This window comes from Cryptomeria japonica, chromosome 9, assembly GCF_030272615.1.
Source record: "Cryptomeria japonica chromosome 9, Sugi_1.0, whole genome shotgun sequence".
NCBI classification, from domain to species: Eukaryota; Viridiplantae; Streptophyta; class Pinopsida; order Cupressales; family Cupressaceae; genus Cryptomeria; species Cryptomeria japonica.
This window is the reverse complement of record NC_081413.1, coordinates 140,078,721-140,099,380: the sequence shown is the minus strand read 5'-3', so window position 1 is coordinate 140,099,380 and position 20,660 is coordinate 140,078,721. Positions and strand designations below refer to the sequence as shown.

The 20,660-nt window shown below is 38.7% G+C and overlaps 1 protein-coding gene across 3 annotated transcripts in view; it reads right to left on the bottom strand.

The window, feature by feature from the left end:
* Positions 1 to 20,660, bottom strand: part of LOC131060230 (kinesin-like protein KIN-7L) — a 142,449-nt gene that overhangs the window by 75,638 nt on the left and 46,151 nt on the right. For all 3 annotated transcript variants that reach the window (XM_057993403.2, XM_057993404.2, XM_057993405.2), the window contains 5 exons: positions 8,817 to 8,885; positions 8,669 to 8,728; positions 8,425 to 8,577; positions 8,212 to 8,268; positions 7,388 to 7,681 (listed from right to left, as the gene is read on the bottom strand). In XM_057993403.2, coding sequence (XP_057849386.2) covers positions 7,388 to 7,681; positions 8,212 to 8,268; positions 8,425 to 8,577; positions 8,669 to 8,728; positions 8,817 to 8,885 — 633 coding nt within the window. The remainder of the gene's footprint in view (positions 1 to 7,387; positions 7,682 to 8,211; positions 8,269 to 8,424; positions 8,578 to 8,668; positions 8,729 to 8,816; positions 8,886 to 20,660) is intronic.

The window sequence follows — 20,660 nt, the reverse complement described above, 5'->3', positions numbered from 1 at the left end:
TGACCTGGCACCCACCTCTTTTTGGTTTGCATTTTGATGCCTAGGGAATTCTTCATTCGTTTTCCATCCAAACTTAGTCATTTTTCAATTGTTTCAAGATCGGGATGACATTTTGGAATTGAAGAGTTTGTTCGCCAAACTGAGAATTTTCCATGCTTGCCATTTCCGTATTTTGGATTTAGATTATTCTTCAAAAACGTTCAATCTCCAATGTCTGCTTGTGAAGAACCTGCCAAAATAGACTTTCCAAAAATATTAAGTGTTTCAAAATGTTAGGATTAGGGCAAAACACTAAAAATAGATACTTACTAAAAATAGAACTTACTAAAAATAGTAAGTTTGATTTTTGGCTAAATTAGACCAATCAAGGAGGCAGTGAAATCCCTAAAAAATAGAAAGTTGCACAAAATTCACTCAAATTTCACATGTAGGTTCCTTAAAGGGTCTTGATTTTGATGCAACTTTCAGTTTTTCCACAACCCTAAAGGAAAGGCCTCAAATTCAAGTCTAAAGGGCAAAACCCTAAAACCAACAAAACGAGCTCCAAACTTAGCCAAAATTGCTCAAATAGAGCTGCAAATTATATCAAATTGAACCCCAAACACTTGCAAACTCAGAGGACTGACGAGACTGTTGTGAAAAGACCCAAAAAAACAAAGCGAAAAGACCGAGAGGACCTAAAAAGTAGGGGGTCCCCATTTGCAATGGGGTAATGTGTGAAAATGTCACATGTACCCTAACCATCATTGTGTGATCTTATGATCCTTCCACATTTAAAGTTCAAGGATACCTTCACATACATCCCATTATTATACTTATCAATAGTGGAGCTACACACAACTTTATATATTCCTCTCTCCTACAGGCACAAAGATATCCACTTATGAGCAATGAGGATTCCCCATAGTCTTGGCAAATGGAACCAATATGAAGTGCCACACCATAGCACCAAGGTTGGAAGTCACGATCGGAGACTATAGGCTATGTGATGATTTCTATGTGTTGGAATTAGGAGGCATAGATATGAGCTTGGGAATACAATGGATGAAATCCATTGGTCCATTCACTCAAGACTTCAAATCTATAATTTTAAAATTCAAGGTTAATGGAGAAGAAGTCAGATTACGAGGGATACAAGATAGAATTCCACACAAAAGAACAAGACCAGGCCATAAGGTAGTAAGGGAAAGAAAAAGGGAAATGCCCAACTTTCTTCAACACTATATGCATCAACAACTTGAGGAGAATAAGCAATTCACAAGTACGATTCTTTTATAAGCTAATCTCTCAAACCTATCCAAAAGATTATAGAAAGCATGCAAAACCTCGCAAGAATGGTGGAAACCCAAGGGACCGAGCATAAAGGAACATGATGAAACCTTAAAGAAAGATAGAAGACAATATTGTAAGGAAGTCGAGTAGCGGAACTTCCTACACTAACCTTGAGAGGAGGGTAATGCAAAAACTTTTACACATCGTTACAACAGTTACAGAAACTTAACGGAAATACTCATAAATAACATTCATACCACAACACAATGATTTATGTGGGGAAAACCCTTTCGGGAGAAAAACCCCATACTCCAGAAGCCGCACAATATATTATTCCGCAATCAAAAACACATTACAATATACATGCAAAGCAAGCTCTTCACAATAGTACTACTAATCAAACTTCGCATGTAACTCAATAGCCATAAGACTCTTACACCCAACCTCTATCTCACGCACCTCATATATAGAAGATACAATACAATAAATTGTCAAACGGTATTACAAAACCATGGGCTAAAACCACCCAATAAGGTGTAGCCGACCTTATCTCCCTTCTAGATGCCCTATGACGCGTCCCTCCCTTTTTACAGCTCATTTATGTGTCTGATCTATTTTATATTTCCTATTTTAAAAGTATAAACTCCGAAGGCCATAACTTGAGAATCGTGTGTCCTATTGACAAACCGTTTGAAGCACCGGAAAGCTTGTGAAGTGCTCTATTGCCACGTAAACCGCAAAGTTGTTTACACCCACTTTTCAAGACGTTTTGAGGCCTCTAAAGTCCTCAAAATCAAATTTAAACCTTTCATTCTCCAAAACGAAAAAAATTTAATATCTTCAAAACTAGCTGTGATCTTGCAACATAACTTTACCGGAATACTTATCTAGCCAACTAGAAGCTTCGAGGAGAATTTCGTACCATTTCGTGCTCAAATGAAAGTTTACTATAAATAGTAACCTCATGTAAATGCAAGGTTGAGACACCGTTTTCCCAACAATTATGAAATGCTTGTGCACAAGCATCTCCAAGAAGGGAAGACTATGATGCCCCCGTCCTTACACAAATGATACCTAAACAATTAAGTACACTTTTGTGATCAAGGAATGGTTGTTCTTGATCACCAATGTCTAGTTAATAGGAACATAGAAGTAGATGTACATAGTGAGTTGTTAGTAGAGGAATAAAAGAAGCCGGGAAAATCAAGAAGTCTTATAAATAAGACAATTTCCCTTAGAGATACAAGGGAAAAGACAAATAGTGATCATTGTCCAAAGTGATGATGATTAAGCAATGAACTAATTGAGGAACTCAAGCTAAGCGGCACTCCAGGAACCTCTTCGCAAGAATGGAGAGACAAGGGTTTTCAAAAAGGGAAGAATGGGTGGTTCAAGAAAATAGCAACTACAAAAGTGAATGCCTCAAATAACTTGAGATCGAAGCAAGTGAAGGATCAAATGCAAGAGCCGAACAATACTAAGGGGCAAGACATCAAGGGCAAAGGCATTTTGGATGATGGAGAGGGACCCTCTCGAGGATCTGAGCTAATTGTCTGTAGGTCCCGAGAAGATCCCCCCTTTTCATTATTCATTGAAGAGTATACATTAAGGTAGAATAAAGAATTTCTAGAGAAACTAGGACTTTTTATTTGATGGGGAGGTAACAGTAGGAAAAGCTAAAATGAAATTAGGTCATAGTGTTATGATCACTGGGGGAAGAACACTATGATTAAGTTAGTAGCGAATGGATTTTACTTGGTCTTCTTTGCTTCCCATGAAGAAAAACTCAAGGCAAAGAGATCAACACCTTTGTTCTTAGAAGGAGTTCAAATGCACCTTGGAGATTGGAAACCAAATTTTAACCCCTAGACTATCTCGATAGTTGAAAGGTCATCATGGTTTCACGTTTACAACTTACCAACAAAATATTCGGGAAAAGAGTGTTAGAGATATTGGGAGGAAATTGGGCAAGTTTCTCTTTATGGACAGGCCTTTTGGTGCAAGAGCACCTAGTTTTACCTAGTTTTATTGATGCATTTTCAAAATTTTGGAATGATTGATCATGTTTGGGATCGATGAATGAATAATGGACTGTTGATAGGTCCACAAGTGTGTTTTGGAGTTATTTGAAGTGTGTTTGTCACCAAGGTGTGCTTGTTTTCTCAGGTTTGGCCAATGTGCCCTTGTAAGCCAAAAATGGTACTATTTTGCAAAATAGTGTAAAACTCTTTGTAAGGCTTGATTAGGCGTTTGGTCATGTTAGTTCGCCATTAGGGAACCATCCTAGGGGGTTTAGAGTGAGTAGAAATGCATAAGTTGCAAAAATGCAAAATGGAGCGAAAGTTGTCATTATTGCTTGACAACTTTTTGCAACTTTTGGAGCAACTTTTCAATATTGATCAAATCGGTGGTTAAGAAACCGATGGGGGGTTGGTTATGAGCAAGGAGGCATATAAAATGCTCTTGAAATGATTATAAACAAGTTGGAAGATCTATGAGCAAATTTTGAATAATAGTTGAAGGCAACTTTCAGATTTTCTGCATAAGATTTGTAATTTTGGTTATAGCAGTCCATACCAAATGGTTTAATCTTGGTACTGTCCCTTCTTGGTGGTTTAGTATATGTTGTTGTGGTGCTCAGGAAATGATTTTACTCTTTCTTAGTGCAGGTTTAGTGTTGGTTTACAAAGTTTCTTCAACTGCACTGCCCTTGATCTGAGCAAGGGACTAAGACCCTAGATATGGCTCCAACTTGAAATCCCATTGTGTTTGTTCAATGGCCCTTGGGATTCAAGTCATGGAGCCTGTGTACAGTGTACATATTCTTTTAAATGTTCTGGAAGTTGTTTTGAAGCCATTTGCCATCATATCCTAGGCGAGCTGTACCATAGCCCGACTAGGGATTACCACTGTTATTTTTATCATTGCTTGTAGGGCAGATCAAATGTGGTTGTGCCAAGTGTTTGGGATGGAAGAAGGAAGTCTAATGGAGTCTTAGTAGAAGCAAGGAGGTGTGACAAGGTGTGGAAAGCAACAAACCCTACTGGACAAAACTCTTAGCCTCTTAAACCCTTAAAAAGAGCCTTTTTGGGGTCTGTACCTGTAGGGACGTATCAGAGAACCTTATCTCATGATTTTCAAAGAGTGTCCAAAAGAGTATTCGAATCACAAAAGCATTTAAGGGGCTCTTCGGAAGATTTTTGAGTAATTGGGCAAAAACAGTGAAAGTAGGGCTAAAAGGGGCTCTTAAGGCTACTAGGCCTAGAAAAGAGGAACAAGAGAAAGCGATGGGGAAATGGAGAGAAACCAATCAAAGACCTATATAAATGGAATTGAAACACCTTCTCTACAACCTCTGAGACCCATGCAAGTGTATGTTGGGGATTTTGACAACTTGATGGTTGGATTTACTCAGTGAATCACAGCCATGCTTTTGAGTAATAGGAGCAAACAAGTTGATAGGGAGCACTCCAAAGGAGTTTAGTTGTTTGACTTGATATTAGACAAGAGCAGGGTGTGAACAAGTATGGAAGGCCACTACAACATCTTTTACCCACCTATTAATCAAGGTGCAACTCTTTTGTGAGTTTCTCCCCATCACCTTTAGAGGATCGGATGCTGGGATCGCATTGCAGAATGTGAGTGTGTTACAAATAACGTTGAGATCCCAATTGAAATTGAATTGCTATCCGATTCAAGCAGCTAGAAACAAGCAATTGTAAGCGAGCATATGTTGGATCTATGCCCTAGATGCAAATCGGTGATCCATGGTGGAGACAAGTGCTTCTCCTCAGTCTCAGTGAATAGCCTCAATAAGTTTTTTCAAATTGGGGCAGGTAAAAGGGAGAGGGGCATTAGAGGCCCTTTATCAAACATGGAGAAGGAATTGATTGATTTGATTTCGCCCAAAATGAAGGGGCTGGAGCCAGACGGGGGCTCGTCAACAAAAGACTATGGGGAAGGATTAGAACCATGGGGAGAAGATATTTTAAACAATGAGGAAGGTAGCACTATGTTCAATACAATTAGCAAAGCTAGAATCAACCGAGAATTCGAGGTCGATGGATACCCGAGCTTATCAAAAATGTCAACCAAGATGACTCTGAGGTTTCTATAGTCAAGTTTTGACATGTGGATAACTCAATTGGTTGATGTGATTTTTGGTAATCCAAGCGGACTTACATTGAATACTTGAATGCTTGAATGTTCAAATGTTGCTAGAACTTAGATTGTAACAACTTGCTTGGAAATAAAAAGGGTAAAAGATATAAGGTTTAAGGATTCTAACTTAATCCTAAAAATTTAGGAATGATGGACAATCTTTGGCGAAACTCGACTAAGCCTTTCTTTGACATCCAAAGCAACAATTCCACAAAGCTTAGTGCGATCTCCTAAGGTAAACAAAAATGATGTTCAAATCACTATCAACAACAAGGATACCATCAAGGCAACGCATATCAAAGTGTCAATAGCAATTGAAGTTAAGCTCATTTAAGGATTCCAGTTGACCACACAAGGCAAACTTAGAATCAGTAAATTGTTAGTAGTCTTTGTCTGTGGCCCAATCTGATTGAGAAATTGTTCATTTAAGTTGCTTGCAGAAAGAAGAATAGCTGGACGTTGGTAGTGGTAGAGTGAAAGGCAAAGCCTTACAAGGATGGTCACTATGTGTTTCCTGCTCCTGCAAATGTAATTTCTGAGCATCATTTAATGACAGAATAAGATGGATTTCGCAAATCACATCAGTTCTTCATATTTCTGCTACTCTCATTGGTAATTTCTATTGCATGCATTATTCTGCAATTCTGAGCAAATTCAAATATCAACTGCCATTTGCTAAACTGAAACTGTTATCCAAACCAGTATCAAACAAACTGTTTGACAACATCATTCTGAGGAAAGAGTGCAAAATTTGGACACAATTTGGGGGGAACATTACAATGTATTGTTGTTTTTACATATATTTTCTGCACAGGCAAACCCAGTATAAACCCACACCCAAAAATTATTAGCCCGATCCATGAGCCTGAACAAGGATCTGTACCAAAACTAGCAAAATAGATCTCAAAAGACGGATTATTTAAATTGTTAAAGACTCTAAAGAAAAGCAAATGGTAAACAGAAAACCACAAAGATCGTCTGATTCAGACTGGATTTAAATAAAAGCAAACGTTCATGGACTTTGAAGCAAAATTAGAAAGCATGAGCAGCATTCCACCAAAATGGCATCTCTTCACTTAAATATTTAACATGATTGTCTCATTTTAATGCATCCTTCAAACATTATTTTACCAACTCCATTCTTTCATGGTTCAGTATGCAATACACTGAATATTTTAATATTAGTGTTATATCGATCATTTCAGCTTCCTCTCATTTTCAATAAGCAACAAATATATACTGAGGAAATTTTAAGCGGTAATAGAAATTTTGTACTGAACTAAATTATTCGCTGTTAACTGCTCCAGTCAGAGGCATGTTTTATTCAAACAGAATAACCCTGTTTCAATTTGGATCATTCAAATAAATCAATTTCAACATTAAAGGATATAATGGGAGTACTAATGATAAGACAAACAGAGAAGAGGCTCCATTTCATATTCCTTTTACCTATACAGTGAACAGACTTCTACATATAATTTATAAAGTATAGTTTAAAAATGCTACCTGAAATAAAAGCTACCAACCCTCAACGCTGGTTTCAGCAATCATAATACTGAAACCGACAACATAAATCCAAAATAGTACACAAACAAACAAGAAAAATACCAAATAAAGGTGCTTTTCCCAGTGCCATCAATAAGGAAAATTCAACCAGCTTTTTCAACAAAGCTTCTTACAATTATCATGGATTTTCAGTTCATTCATACGAATCCATCCCAAATAAATTGATGAATGCTTCAATGATTACTTGTCCATGGCAGAATACTTACTACAATTTTAAGAGTGTCGTGAGATACATAGATACCAAAAATAAAGTAAAAGTAAAGTATATTTAAATTTTTGTATCATGTATAACACAATATACAGCAAAAGAAAAATAACATACATAGTTTAAACAATTTTAGAACAATTTAAACATTAAAGAATATTTGATGCTGGTCATAGAACTTACTGAAGACATGTAGCTTGGCACAGAAGAATGATTTCGATTAGGAGTGGACTGAAAAAAATCCAGCTCAGCTGTCACATGTCCTTTATTCATATTCATCCACATATCTTCATCTGCTACATTACCAAAATCAGAAGGAAGAGGACTCCCATCTGGAAGTCTTGAAAAACTATGTGGCTTCTCAGAAGAGCCATCTAATACGGACTCAAAAGTAGGAGTCTGAAACTTCTCCTTTCTTAAAGTAACACGACGGCCCAGTGAACCTTCCCTGCAGCCGTTCTTTGTCGATCTCCCTTCCTATTCATAGTATCAAAACAATTAGAGAATTACTGATAGCAAAAAAAGCAAGACCATGCTTCAGACTTGTCAAACTATATTTGAGAGTAAATGCAATACACTTAACCAAAACAATATGACATTAAAAATGAATGTATGGCTTCACATTATCACTGCGTTATTGCCTATGATGTACTCAATGTCAACACCTTGTTTTCCCCACAGGGAATGATCATTATTGACCCACCAAGACTGAAAATGACGTGTGTTAATAGAGCACAAAATAAAGCATCAGGATCTTTCACATTTTTCCTTTTTACCTAGATTATAATTTGTAGAAATCACCAATGCCTTTAATTTTACATATAAACATGCTGACTATCTTTTACATCGTTATTTTTTCCACATTAGCATTTCCAGAACAGCAAAAGGTTTCCAGCATATGACTGGACACTAACATGATGCCCACAACTAAAAAATAAACTGAAAAAAAAAAACTTTTCTTGCATGCTTCCAGGAAATTGACACCTGTAAGGATCTTTATGTCTCACCTGATTCAAACTCTCCAGGCTCCGTCGAGGAGGAAAACTATGATCACAGCTGTTTAACTTTACAACAATAGTAGTATATATTCATATAGAAAAACATTAGTCTAATTTAGGGCAAGTAGAAAATGGTTAAATAACTTGTTTAATGTAGCTGACAGATATTATCCCAAACTATAGATAGAATGTCAGAGGAATCACTAATTTGCATGCCCGTACCTTGTATGAGTTCCTATCTTGATCCGAGTTGATAACCAGGGTACTAAGGTTTTCTATCTTTTGCTGCTGCTCCATGATACGACGATCACGTTCCAATTGTGCCTTTCTTTCCTCCTCAAGTTCCATAGCCAGTTTTTCCCTTTCTAGTTCAAACTGCAACCAAGAATAATCATGAAAACATCTGAATATTAAAAATGTATAGCTCCAAGGCAAATAAAATTTGGCAACAAGTGTCTAAGGAAACCTTGAGCATATCATTGCGTAGTTTTAGAATTTCCTGTTCTAGGACTCCAGAATGTGATCCCTGCAACCCACATGCATAATCCTGTCAAACTACAACAAATAATACGTTTTTCCTTTAAAAAGAATACAAAAGCCAGATAAACTTGAACCTGCAGCTTTTTACGCAATTCTTCAATCTCCTTCTTTTGGCGTTTTAGCAAGGCAGCATCTGTCATTATCTGCAAAATGCAGGGCCCCATTAGCCAATAAGAAAGTGATGAAACCTGTATTTATCAGCTTTCAGAATTAAAAAGGTCTCAGTTGTCGACTAATGATCATCATCAAAAAAGCTGGTTACTGACATAAAAGCATGATATTTGAGATATTTCTTGGCTTTCCAAACTACTGAAAATTTAATCAGTATTAGTTTCAAAAAACTATGTTGGAGATGTTGCTATTCAATGTGTACAATTTCCCATGTCAGCGGTTATAAACTGCAGCATATGTCAATAAAAATCTTCAATCGTTTCGAGTCATTCGGTTCATCCCCATACCAGTTTAGTTCAATTTGTTTCTTGTGGCATATAACAAATTTTCAGGTCAGGGCATTACATGCAATCTCAAATACCAGCTTTAAGTTGGTAATTTGTCAATGACAGATGTATACTTTATGAGTTTACTCTATCAACAAATATAATTACTTCTGTGCCCCAAGGCAGTTCCCCGCATTTTCAGATCCTTACCCTATAGGGATATTTAGAATTTTTAGGGATGCAAGAGTAAATCAGAAATGTTACTCAAACATGTCCAATTTGGAGAAATTCTAAAAACATCCTTGGGACATCTTTTAGTTTTCTGGAAAATGGCAGGGTATGGCAAGGGATGGCTAGCTGTGCCCTACAGCCAGGTCAAAATAAAAAAGCAATTTAAAAATCAAAACACACAAAATTGGAAACACATAGGGATGGGTAGCCTGCAAGAACCCCCATACCCTTTTACATCAACCCTAAACGTAACGCAGACACAAAAAAATAAAAACAAAATACAAGCTCATTTTGCTATTTTCAATTTTGTGAACAAAACAACAAAACAGAACAGCAGTGAGAAGAAAAAAGAACAGAAATGAGAACAGAATAAAGCATCGAAACTACATCATTTCGTGTAATTTTACTACTCTACTCCTTTGCACATATTCTTTTGCGTTTTTTCTTTCTTTTTTTGGTTTCACATTTGCATTTACAGCTGTGTTTTTAGTTTTCGACAAAAAAATAGGGAGCACCACTGAAGTTAATGACGTGAGTGAAAATGAAGATGTTCAAATTCAACAAAGAATCTACAGAGGCACTACCAAGGATTCTTCTAAGTGGGGAGTGTTGCAAAGAATATAATTTCAAATAACCAATTTGAATACCCTTTTGCTGTCTTCAAAAAACAAACAAAGGCCCCATTTAGTTCTAAATACCCCTGTTCAAATTCGCAACAGACAGAGGAAAACAAAAGAAAAAGAATCAAAGGGAGTAGACTGCGGCTATGTCTTTTGTGCAACAAGGATTGTACTACACAAAGGCTTACTCTCATATTTTGTGATGACAGGACAGGGGATAAAAAGTGGTTAAAAAATCATCCTACCCAAGAAAGCTAAGCCCACTGCGTTGTACATGGAGAGTGAGGCAAGAACGAAAGGAATTCCAATAGAAACTAAACAACTAGTATGTCAGAGAGTCAAAAGGAAGAGGGTTCTACCGAAAGAAACAAAAGGCGTACTAGTGTTGCCTTGATGTTCAATATATCAATTTTTTGTTTGCCCATTCCATAACATTTCATGTGACAGTCTCCATATTTCAAACAAATATTCAAAGTTGTAATTGAGTTTGGTCACTCATTTGCCAGTTCGAGATCATAAACTATGCACTAACTTTCCTAATAGAAATTATTCTAAGGTGAGTATGGTAAAGGAAGAATGAGGTGAAATTGGATAAGAGATACTTTCTTTATCATCATGGATTGGTGGACACATATAAGACATCACATACTCATCAACATCATTGTCGCATTGTCAAATGACTTATTTTCTTAGAGCTATTGATCGTTTTGAAAAGAAGAAGGTCAAAAACTTCCAAGTTCAAATTTTGAAGGATGCCATAGAAGAGCTTGGATTGGTAGTGTTGTCCAAGTGGATTGCAAACCTCCAATTTCAAATTTTGAAGGATGCTTATAAACAGGTTGGATTGGTAGTGTTGTACCAGTGATGACCAATTCAACCTATGTATGTGAGTTAGCTAGCTTCAGGGTGAAGAGTGCTTACAAACACATTTTATGGACCCTATGTTGTGTTTATGCATTGAAACGCATTGAGAAGATAGATTGGGTGAAGGCAAAGATGACAAAAGTTGGAGATATTACACCTCACTTTCGCTCTTGATATTTTCAAAAAAAGAAATTGTCAAGTCCAGGGATATTAGATATGCCAATTACTTTATTCTGTTTGAGAGTACGTGCTAGCTAGAAAATGAGGGAACACAAACAAAAGTACTGAGCCCCAAACAATTTCTATGTGTTCTACTTATACCCTAGACTCAATAGCACAAGAGGAATTAGGAGTTAGTCTGTGATATGCATTAACTAGTTCACATAATGAAATAAACAAAAAACTGATTGTCATAAACCATAATGCATAATAAACGTAGCTCCATATCTGTATATATTTTTGGTTATCCATCATGTGCATATGCCAAGGATTCACCTTGCTCACAATTCCTTCTCCTATAAAAGATCTACTTATCTATATTTCTAAATATATTTATCCTTCTCTATATCCTTATTTCCTCATACCTCTCCTTATTTGTGTTACATTGCATCCTTTCCTATACAAACATCTAATTGGTAGCACATTTGCCTGACATTTCACTATTACTTTGGAGGGTGTTCCTTCAGCTAGAAGCTCTACAACTTCTATGTAGTGGTTTGCATTAGAATCCCCGTGACTATTCTAGTTCTAGCCCATCCCCTACTAACATCATCCCCCCTTTCAAAACTCTGTCTTGCCCTCAAGACAACTCTTATCCGAATTTGTACGATAATGTTTCAGTCTAGCCTCGTTGACATAACATTGTAATACTGTTCCATCTAATCTTCTTATCTGGATTGCCCCAAACTCTAAAATGTCATCAATTTTGTAAGGAACAAGCCATTGAACCTGGAGTCTATCTTCTTGAATTTTCTATCATATAATTAAACCATGTCATCTTTCTTAAATCGTTTGGAACTGATATTGCAATTGTGCAATGCTTTTTGTTTTTTTCACTCTATGAGTTGGTGGCGCTTCCTGAGTTGTCTATATTCATCCATCTTTTCCATTCTTCCAACCTTTGTTCGATTGAGTCTTCTAATTTGAACCTCAAGGTGACTGTAGTGCGGAGATAATTAACAATGAAGATTATGGGTAAGTTGCCCTCCATCCCATAAACAAGCTCGAAAGATGTCAACCAAGTAGATTTGTTGTAGGTAGTCACGTAATTCTACAACATCGCTGGTATCTTGATATACTAATCTATTTTGTTTGCATCGGACATCTATGTTAGAGTGGCACCTATAATTTTATTCATTGTCTTGCTTGCACCATTGGCTTGTCGGTGATATTGTGTCCTCAAGTTATGGGTTACCATAAAGTTTTCAAGTAATTCCTTGATAACCTTGTTGACAATCTGTTTTAGTTCATCATTGGAGATATTTAATGTGTTGGTGTTGGAAATAAGCCACACCCAAACCAACGATGGACTGGTCCAAGAGGGGCCAGTAGCTCAGTGGCAGAGCACTCCAGCAACGTATGGAAGGTCCTAGGTTCGAGCCGGTTGACGTGGCGAAAGTCGCGGAACTACGACTTCATCCGGCCAACGCAGAATAGAAATGCTAAGAATCCTATCCTCTCTTCGGATAAGGAAATCCCTAATGTTGTGCTAATTTGATCAATGGAGATTACCTCAATGTTTCAGTTGTCACGTCTTGACTGCAGGATAGCCTAGTAGTTGATGTGTTTTGCTGGAAACACAAAGGGGACTTACGGTTAGACGGAATTGGTTTCGTACAGGTTCCCTAAAGTTTTACAATCCTATATCATCTGATTTACTTCTAATTGATGTAATTTCAGCTTGACTGGTGGGCTTCTTTAATGAAAAAGGGAAAAAAGGAGGGACAAGGATAAAGAGTGAATAAGAACAGCTAACTAATTTAACTAAGACAGCATATTTCAGCACATAGACGGAAGTCTCAAAATAACTAGAAATTACTTTGCCAACTAATTAGCACAACTAGGTAAAAACCAGTGCAATCATCTAAGGATTTTGAGTTTCAAGCTATTAGATACGAATGATAGACTCTTACACCCAGACATCCAAATCTAATAACCGAACTTAGCACAAAGGGGGCTCAGACTAACCATGCAGAGGAAACAATAATTAACTATTTCCTAATGGTATGAAGCAAGATTTTCCATCAAATACATGCATAAATAACCGTCTAAAGTAAATACAGTTGCAGAAATATGAAATAAACGGAGAAGAGGACCATGCACTCACAGTAAAACAAACACAGCTTTAACATCCATTAAATCCTGTATATATTTCGCCCGAGTTTTTGCAACAATCTTTGTTTTCGGCCTCTAACAAAGGAAGAACTAACTCCTTTATATAGAATTCCCAAAAAAATGGATGAATGGCCAAGATTTAAACTTAAACAAGTGGGCCAGATTCATCCTTTATCAAAACTGCCCATAACCATAAATGGGAGGCAAAATATCAGCAACAACAAAAGCAGAAACAATAACTACCAAAAAGCTAATCAATAACTACCCAAAAAGCTGCTCCAAAAAGTGCACATGCACGGAGCTCAAGATTTACAACTGTTTTGGTAGTTAGAAATGAACTTTATGTCTGAAAAGTGCTTTTTAAGATTTCAAAAAGAACTTTGTATTTTAAGAAAGCACTTTCTCTTTTCCTACTGTAGACTCATTTTCAATAAATTCGACCTCGTCGCGCAAGTACTTTCCCCAGATATCCTGATCGGTTGCACGCTCTACCCGAACGTAGTCCTAGAATCTTAGGCACAGCTTGAACAGTTTGGTTGTAGAAGGCATACAAGGATTAAATATTTTATAATGAATACCTTCTAGGAGGCTATCTAGATTCTCCAACTCTTCTCTCCAGTATGATCTATGATTTTCAAAGCACGATATATCTGCCTATAGCCCACTAGCAAAATCTAGGTCCTCCATGGAGTAAGTGACCCTGGTTTTAAGCCTGTCCTCTCACTGTGGTTGCGCCTCATTATCTATCATACTGCTTTTCCAACCAAGAACCATTGATCTGAGGATCTTTTCACAAAGATCCTTCACATTTGACAAAGCGTCATCGCACTTGTCTTGCATTTTATTGATATTATCCTTCATGTCATTCTTCATGCTGAGAATCGAATACCATTCCTTGAAGGTATTGACATTATAAGGATCCAGGATAATATCAATTGTGGGGATTTGAGAGCAGGTCCAAAATAGATCCCTTATGAGGGGTAATGCCTTGGAAATCACCTCATGAGTGTTATAACATTCTTTCCTTAGCTTACACATTTTGATAAGAGTGGATTCACTATGGAGAGTCATTTCTCGCAAATCTTTGAAGATTTGCTCTCTGTTTTCCTTAATGCCTTGAATCCATTCCCTGACGGCTTTGGCGGTATCATGCACTCCGTCAAATTCAATTGTGGTTCTTTGTGTTAATGCTAATGGTGGATCATGGGATTCAGTGGCATGTTGCAGCGGCCTCAGCAGGTGATCAATATACCCCTCAGCTTGCTCAGCACGAGCTTGGTACATGTCTCTCTCACTTGTCATTTCGTCGAGCTGTCTGAGCATAGTCTGCACAAGAATCCTTGAATTCTTCCCTTTCTTGCTCTTTGGTGGCTCGCCCGATTGGGATGGTTGCAATATTATAATCGGCCAATGCAATCTGATCGGTTGGCGTATCTGTAGGCGGGGTAGCGATATGAATGGTGTGGTTCCTTTGCTCATCTTTACTGATCCGAGAGTAGGTCTTGGGCTTCTTCTTACCTTTGGATTTTATCTCTCCTATGCGAGAGAAGATATCCTCCAAGTTGATAGGTGGCTTGACAGCTGCTTTCCGCTATGCACGAGCAATTAACCAGTCTTGAGGGATGGTTTGTCCGAATGTTATTGCCAAATTCCCAATCTGTTCCTTGGACGATTCAGCTGGCTCACTACCTATCTGCAATTGATCGATCATAGAAGGAACGGACACAATATCCAATCCCTTACTTATGGTTGAGTTTTCCCCTAGCTCGCTGAACAACTGTCGAGTATCCCCTTGTGATGGTTGCTCTTCAGTTTTGTCGGGCTCCTGGGTCTCATCCCCCTTTTGTTCTCCCTCAACGACGGTGTCATCTTTGTCGGCGCTATTCAATTGCAATTCATGTCGACTTCCCTATGTCAGCTCACGCTTACCAGCCTCTTGATTAGGTGGAATTTCTCCGTCCTCAACTTGGTTTTCAAGTTCATCGGAGCCAACGAGCCCTACCTTTGCATCTGGCTCACCTTGTGTCGGAGGATTACTAGCCTTGAACGCATCAACATCACTCTGGGAAGGCGGAGCAGGTATATAGTCAAGTTCAACTACATCATCCTCCGAACTGGGGTCCCTGCATGACGAACTAACTTCCGACCTCCTGATAGGGATCTTTTCTCTTTTGGTTCTTTTTGATGTCCGAGTCCGTCTATTGGCTCTGGCTTTCTTCGTCTTCTATCTAGGTTTTTCAACCTCTTCTTTTGGTGCGCTTGAGGTTCCCTCATCCTCCAAAGACTGGGAATCGAGACTGCCCATCAGGTTGTATGTAAATTGAATCAATTCATGGGTCAGTTTCTCAATTTGTTGGGATAACCAGTGATCGGTATACATTCTTGGAGCCTCCATGACCACCTCAAAATCAGTAATTGCATCTTGAGTCCAATCAATGCCTAGCGAGAAGTATTTAACCACCTCAAATTATTGGACTTGCAAGCAATTGCCATAATCTGTTACCCGATCTGGGACCCGACGATACTCATAAAAACGCATTTGTTGCACACTTAGTGTAGAGTACACACGTCGTCAAACCTCATAGTCATCCGAACAGTTGCTCTAATAATCCTCAATTGATGCCTTCGCTCTGTAGTGCCTTCCATAGGATCTCTTGCCAAATTGTCATGATCAAAACACTTCCTCAGGAAATGTTCCTGTAGGCCATAGGATGCTAATTCAGCAAATGACCCATCAGCTTGCACCAAATTTTTGAAATGCACATCAAGGGCACCCAAGATCATGGGGAAGGTGAATCCGGACTATTTCTTATCTCTGAGTAGGCTGCCTGTTGGGCGTGCCTGTCTTGCGACTTCCATAAGGACTATTTTGTCTATCGGATAGCGTGTAAGTCGGAATGGTGCTCCCTCAAAGCCTGCTATCCTAATATAAGTGAACCTAGGGAATTGGATAAACCATGCACCATATTTCTGTATCAAAATGGTAGCCTGCTCTGAAAACCTTATGTGCAATCCTCCTTGCATTAACCTGACTAGGCACATTGTAAAGGCGTCATTGACACGCTCATACTGACCAATTGCGTAAGCAATGTTGTTCTTTTCTCTTTGAGCTATGTCGTAGTAATGTAGTTGAGGGTAGCATTCATACACCTTTACTTGATTTGGCCCGTTCCCGATCTCACCTTTCTTGATTAACCCTGTCAGTGGCTGGTGTTGGGCAAACATGTAAATCAGGTAGGAAGTCATGGCGAAGTGTTTCTTTTCTTCAAGCTCGACCAGCTGTGTATGGATATTATCACTGATGATCTAAGCCCAGTCGAACTTGGACTTCCCGGCAAAGACCTTTTCAATGAAGTAGAACATCCATTCCTCAAAAAAATTAGATTGAGGGAGTCCCATAACCCGGCTGAGTAGGGTGACCATATCGCCGTACTCATTATAAAAATTACTTTTGGGGGTCTTTTTACTAATCCTAATGCTCGGGGGCCTTCTTTCCTTGTACCATTCTTCATTTATCAATGTTTTGCATTTAGCAAGATTCATGTCATAAGCAACCTGCACCTCATCAATAGTTGTAGCAACAGGATTATCGGGAAATGGGATATCAAATGCCTCCCCAATGGCCTCACGTGTGAAATCAGCTAGCACCATATTTTCTAGGACGACTAATTTGGTCTCTGGCTGATAATGTCTAGCAGCCTCAACTACTAGTTCATAATTTTGTACGGACTGAGGGAAACCTGCTGCCTGAGCAATACCACTCTCCATCATTCGCCTGGGCTTACCATAGGCGTTTGGAGAGTAGACCATGTTCCTAAAATCCTGAACGTCTATGTATCCTAAATTAGTATCACCTACATTCTCCCATATGCTCTGGACTTTCGACTCCCTAACTCCTCCATTCTGGTATTGGTACTTCATTTTCTCGCCTCTACGGGGAATGTCAGACTTGGAGACCCGAGATGTTCCGGTTGCACCAGGTGTCTTTGAGTATTCTAGCACCGATCTAGGCATTTATTATGCACAACCGGACACGGATTACCAGACGAGATGAAGGAAGCGAACCGGTTAGCCAAAACAGAGGATGATGTTAACACATAAAACCAATGATCAAATCAAACTCGAAAAAGCATGACGCTTCAATAAAAGAGCTGGATTAATTGGAAATGAAACGCTACTTGAAACAGGAAATCAAGCTGGCTCTATTTAAAATTTGCCACTTGGAGCGAGTTCCAAAAAGTGCCACTTCGAACCAATTACTATGGTAAGGCAAATGTTCAATTTCTAAGAGCTCGGGTGTTTAATGATTGCCAATTTTCGCACTTGGAGAAGAGTTTTGCCTAAGTTCAGTTTTTTGAGATATTCAAAATTTCCCTAAGCCTCAATTTATTTCAACGATCAATTTTCCTGGCAGGTTTTGCTTTGTGATATGTTTAATGCTTTGTAAAATTACAACCTACGAAACTTCACTCTCCAATCCACTGTTTAAGCATTACGACCAATTTTGCGCAAATTAATGATCTAAAGGAGAGAGCCAAATCTTACATGGCGAATTGCCCAACATAGGATGAACTTTGGAGACTTGGGAGGTGTTGCAAAATGTTGCGCCTTATCTACTTCTCCCCTTTTGCGCGATGTTGGACCACAAGAATTTATGCTAGGTTGAACGCCTTTCAAATTTTCAAAAACTCGCGTTTTCGGGCTGGAGAGGCTAAATGAAAATGCAGAGATAAAACCCTACCACGTGAATTCGGACTGGGAGAACCTTTTGCAATGTTCGAAGAGTCACAAGGCCTTATTTTGCCTTCGCGACTTTCATGTGTTTGCCAATTTTCGGAGTGGAACCACTAAAACGCATACTTAAAAAGTGACGCCATGCCCTATGCTTTGCACTTTCGCGGCGAAATAACGAAATGCAAACCCCACGAAAAAAGACGCTCTTCCCTATGCCTTGCTCAATTCTTCCCCAACAGTGGTGGACGCAGTCTTCAGAAAAAATTTTAGAGTTTCGCGATTTAATCCTTCCTCGCTTTTTCGGGATGGAAGGGTAAAATGCAAACTTCACAACGCCTTTTATTATTTTCGTGATCTAACCCTTCCTAGCTATTTTCAAGATAGAATGATCTTTTGCCAATTTAGTAAAACGCCTTACTACTTGCATTTTCGGGGTAAAAGGCAACTTTGCAAAAGTGTTTTAAAATTTCGCAATTTTCAATGCTTGCCCAATTTCGGGCTAAAACAACTTTACGCTTTACCTTCTTTTCGGGGTAAAAACTCCCTTTGCAAACTTCACACCTTACTACTTTTTGGTAGGGGAGGCATTTTGGCAAAACGTTTAAGTTACCCGATTTCACTTAACTCGCAATTTTCAGCTAGAATCACCTTTTTGAAAATTTGCTCTATAAAAAACACCTTCCCAAAATTCGGGCTGATAATGTCTTTTGAAAAGTTTTTAAAATTAACGCTTTTCATGATGTATTTGCATTTTCAAGGCTTAGGGGCGGGTTTTGAAAAGTTTGTTTTGAAAGTGAAACGCACTTTCTATTTGCAATTTCGAGCTAGAGGACCCTTTTGAAAAGTTTTCAAACTAAGCGCTTTACTCCTCATTTTCACCTAACTTGCCCAATTTCGGGCTAGGAGGATAAAATGAAAAGTTTGACATTAAAAGCCAAATTCGGCCCTAAAAGCGATTTTGCAAACCCAGGGACAACTGACACTCTTGCCTATTTCGCCGATTTTCAGGCTTATGCTAAAACTTAGTCTCCCTTGGAAGAAATCTTGAATATATCAGATGGCGAGACTCTCTGCAAATTGACCCCCTAGCCTTGCAACTTGAATTAGCAGGCGCCCCAAAACTTAAGGGTTGCACAGCTCATTGCTTCACTACCACCTGCTGGATCTCAAAATGGCGGGTAAAAATCAAAATCCTACACCGAGCGGGCTGAAGACTAGAAAAGAAACGAGGGGGACCCTGTCGGCAACAGGGAGAGTGTGCAATGCACAACAGAGTCCTAAGGGCCCCAAGCACACAACAGGTGTGGCTTAAGGGGGGGTGTTGGTGTTGGAAATAAGTCACACCCGGACCGACGATGGACTTGTCCAAGAGGGGCCAATAGCTCAATGGTAGAGCAATCCAACAGCGTATGAAAGGTCCTAGGTTCGAGTCCTAGCTGGTCCATATCTCAACATAATGGGCATCGAAATCTTGCGACAATATTGTGTATAGGAAATTTGTGGCAATTTGTGTGCTATAGTCTTAAGTCGATTCTTCCTCGACCCATTTTGTCAAGAAGTCTATATTGATAATGATAAATCTAGCCTTAGATAGCTTTGCCAAAGGGTTGATGGATCCGATGAAATCAATAGCCCATTTTTTAAATTGTGTTTGGGCTAGTACCAATTGTAGAGGCATTTCATGCGATGGGTCTCTCCCAATGATTGTCTGACAAATATCACAGTTTTTGGCATATTATTTTGCATCTCTATGTAATGTAGACCACCAAAGCCTCGCTAGTTGAACATTTCTAGCAATAGCTTGTTTGGAGTTATGTATTCTAGCTATACCTTCATGTGCTTCCCCTAATGTCATTTCTTTCATGTTCATATACAACTCATCAAAGAATATCACCCTTTCCCTTTTTGCACAATGCTCCCTCTACCAATGTCAACAGGAGTTTTGCAATAGTAATTGTTTGTCATGTAATGATATATCACTTGGATATTCACCAACAAATAGTACTTAATGTGGTTTTATGCACTATGCATTACAAAATAAAATAGTAAGTATTTTATCCTCTCTTGAACAAAATCCTCCCAAGTGCTAAACTACACGATCAAATGGGATGACTCCAAGGTTCTGAATGTCAGGCATTGGCGTGCTCTTGGATGGACTCAATGTGTATGATGTGATGTTGCTAGAACTTAGAATTTCAATTGTAATCACAAATACAACTCCCAAATACTAAACTCAAAGGCCTGTGAAGCTCCAAACTAAATCCCACAACTTCGGATTGGGTCCCAAACCACCCTGCTGACGTACAGGACCCTGAATAGTATGTCAACATCCACAAACTCTGAGATGCCTAAGGAAGCGGCATTACAACACCGAACTTGAATGCCATATCTTGAATTGATGTGATTTGATAGGTGATGACTAGGCGCCACTTCAACTAGTTGTACCCCTTGTAACTCATCACAAGTTGTAGGTGATTGATGCATATCTTCTGAAACTCAATCAACATTATCAACCACCTGCACTGAAGTGCATCATCTTTCTGACTTGATCACCTTCACCCTAGAGCTTCCATCTCTGATTATTCTTGCTATACTGGCAATGATTCTTGGATTTCCGAAGCATATTAAGGATTGTGAAATTTTTCTTCCATTAGCATGTGCATTCACATGCTTGCTCTTGCATTCATCTCAATCTATA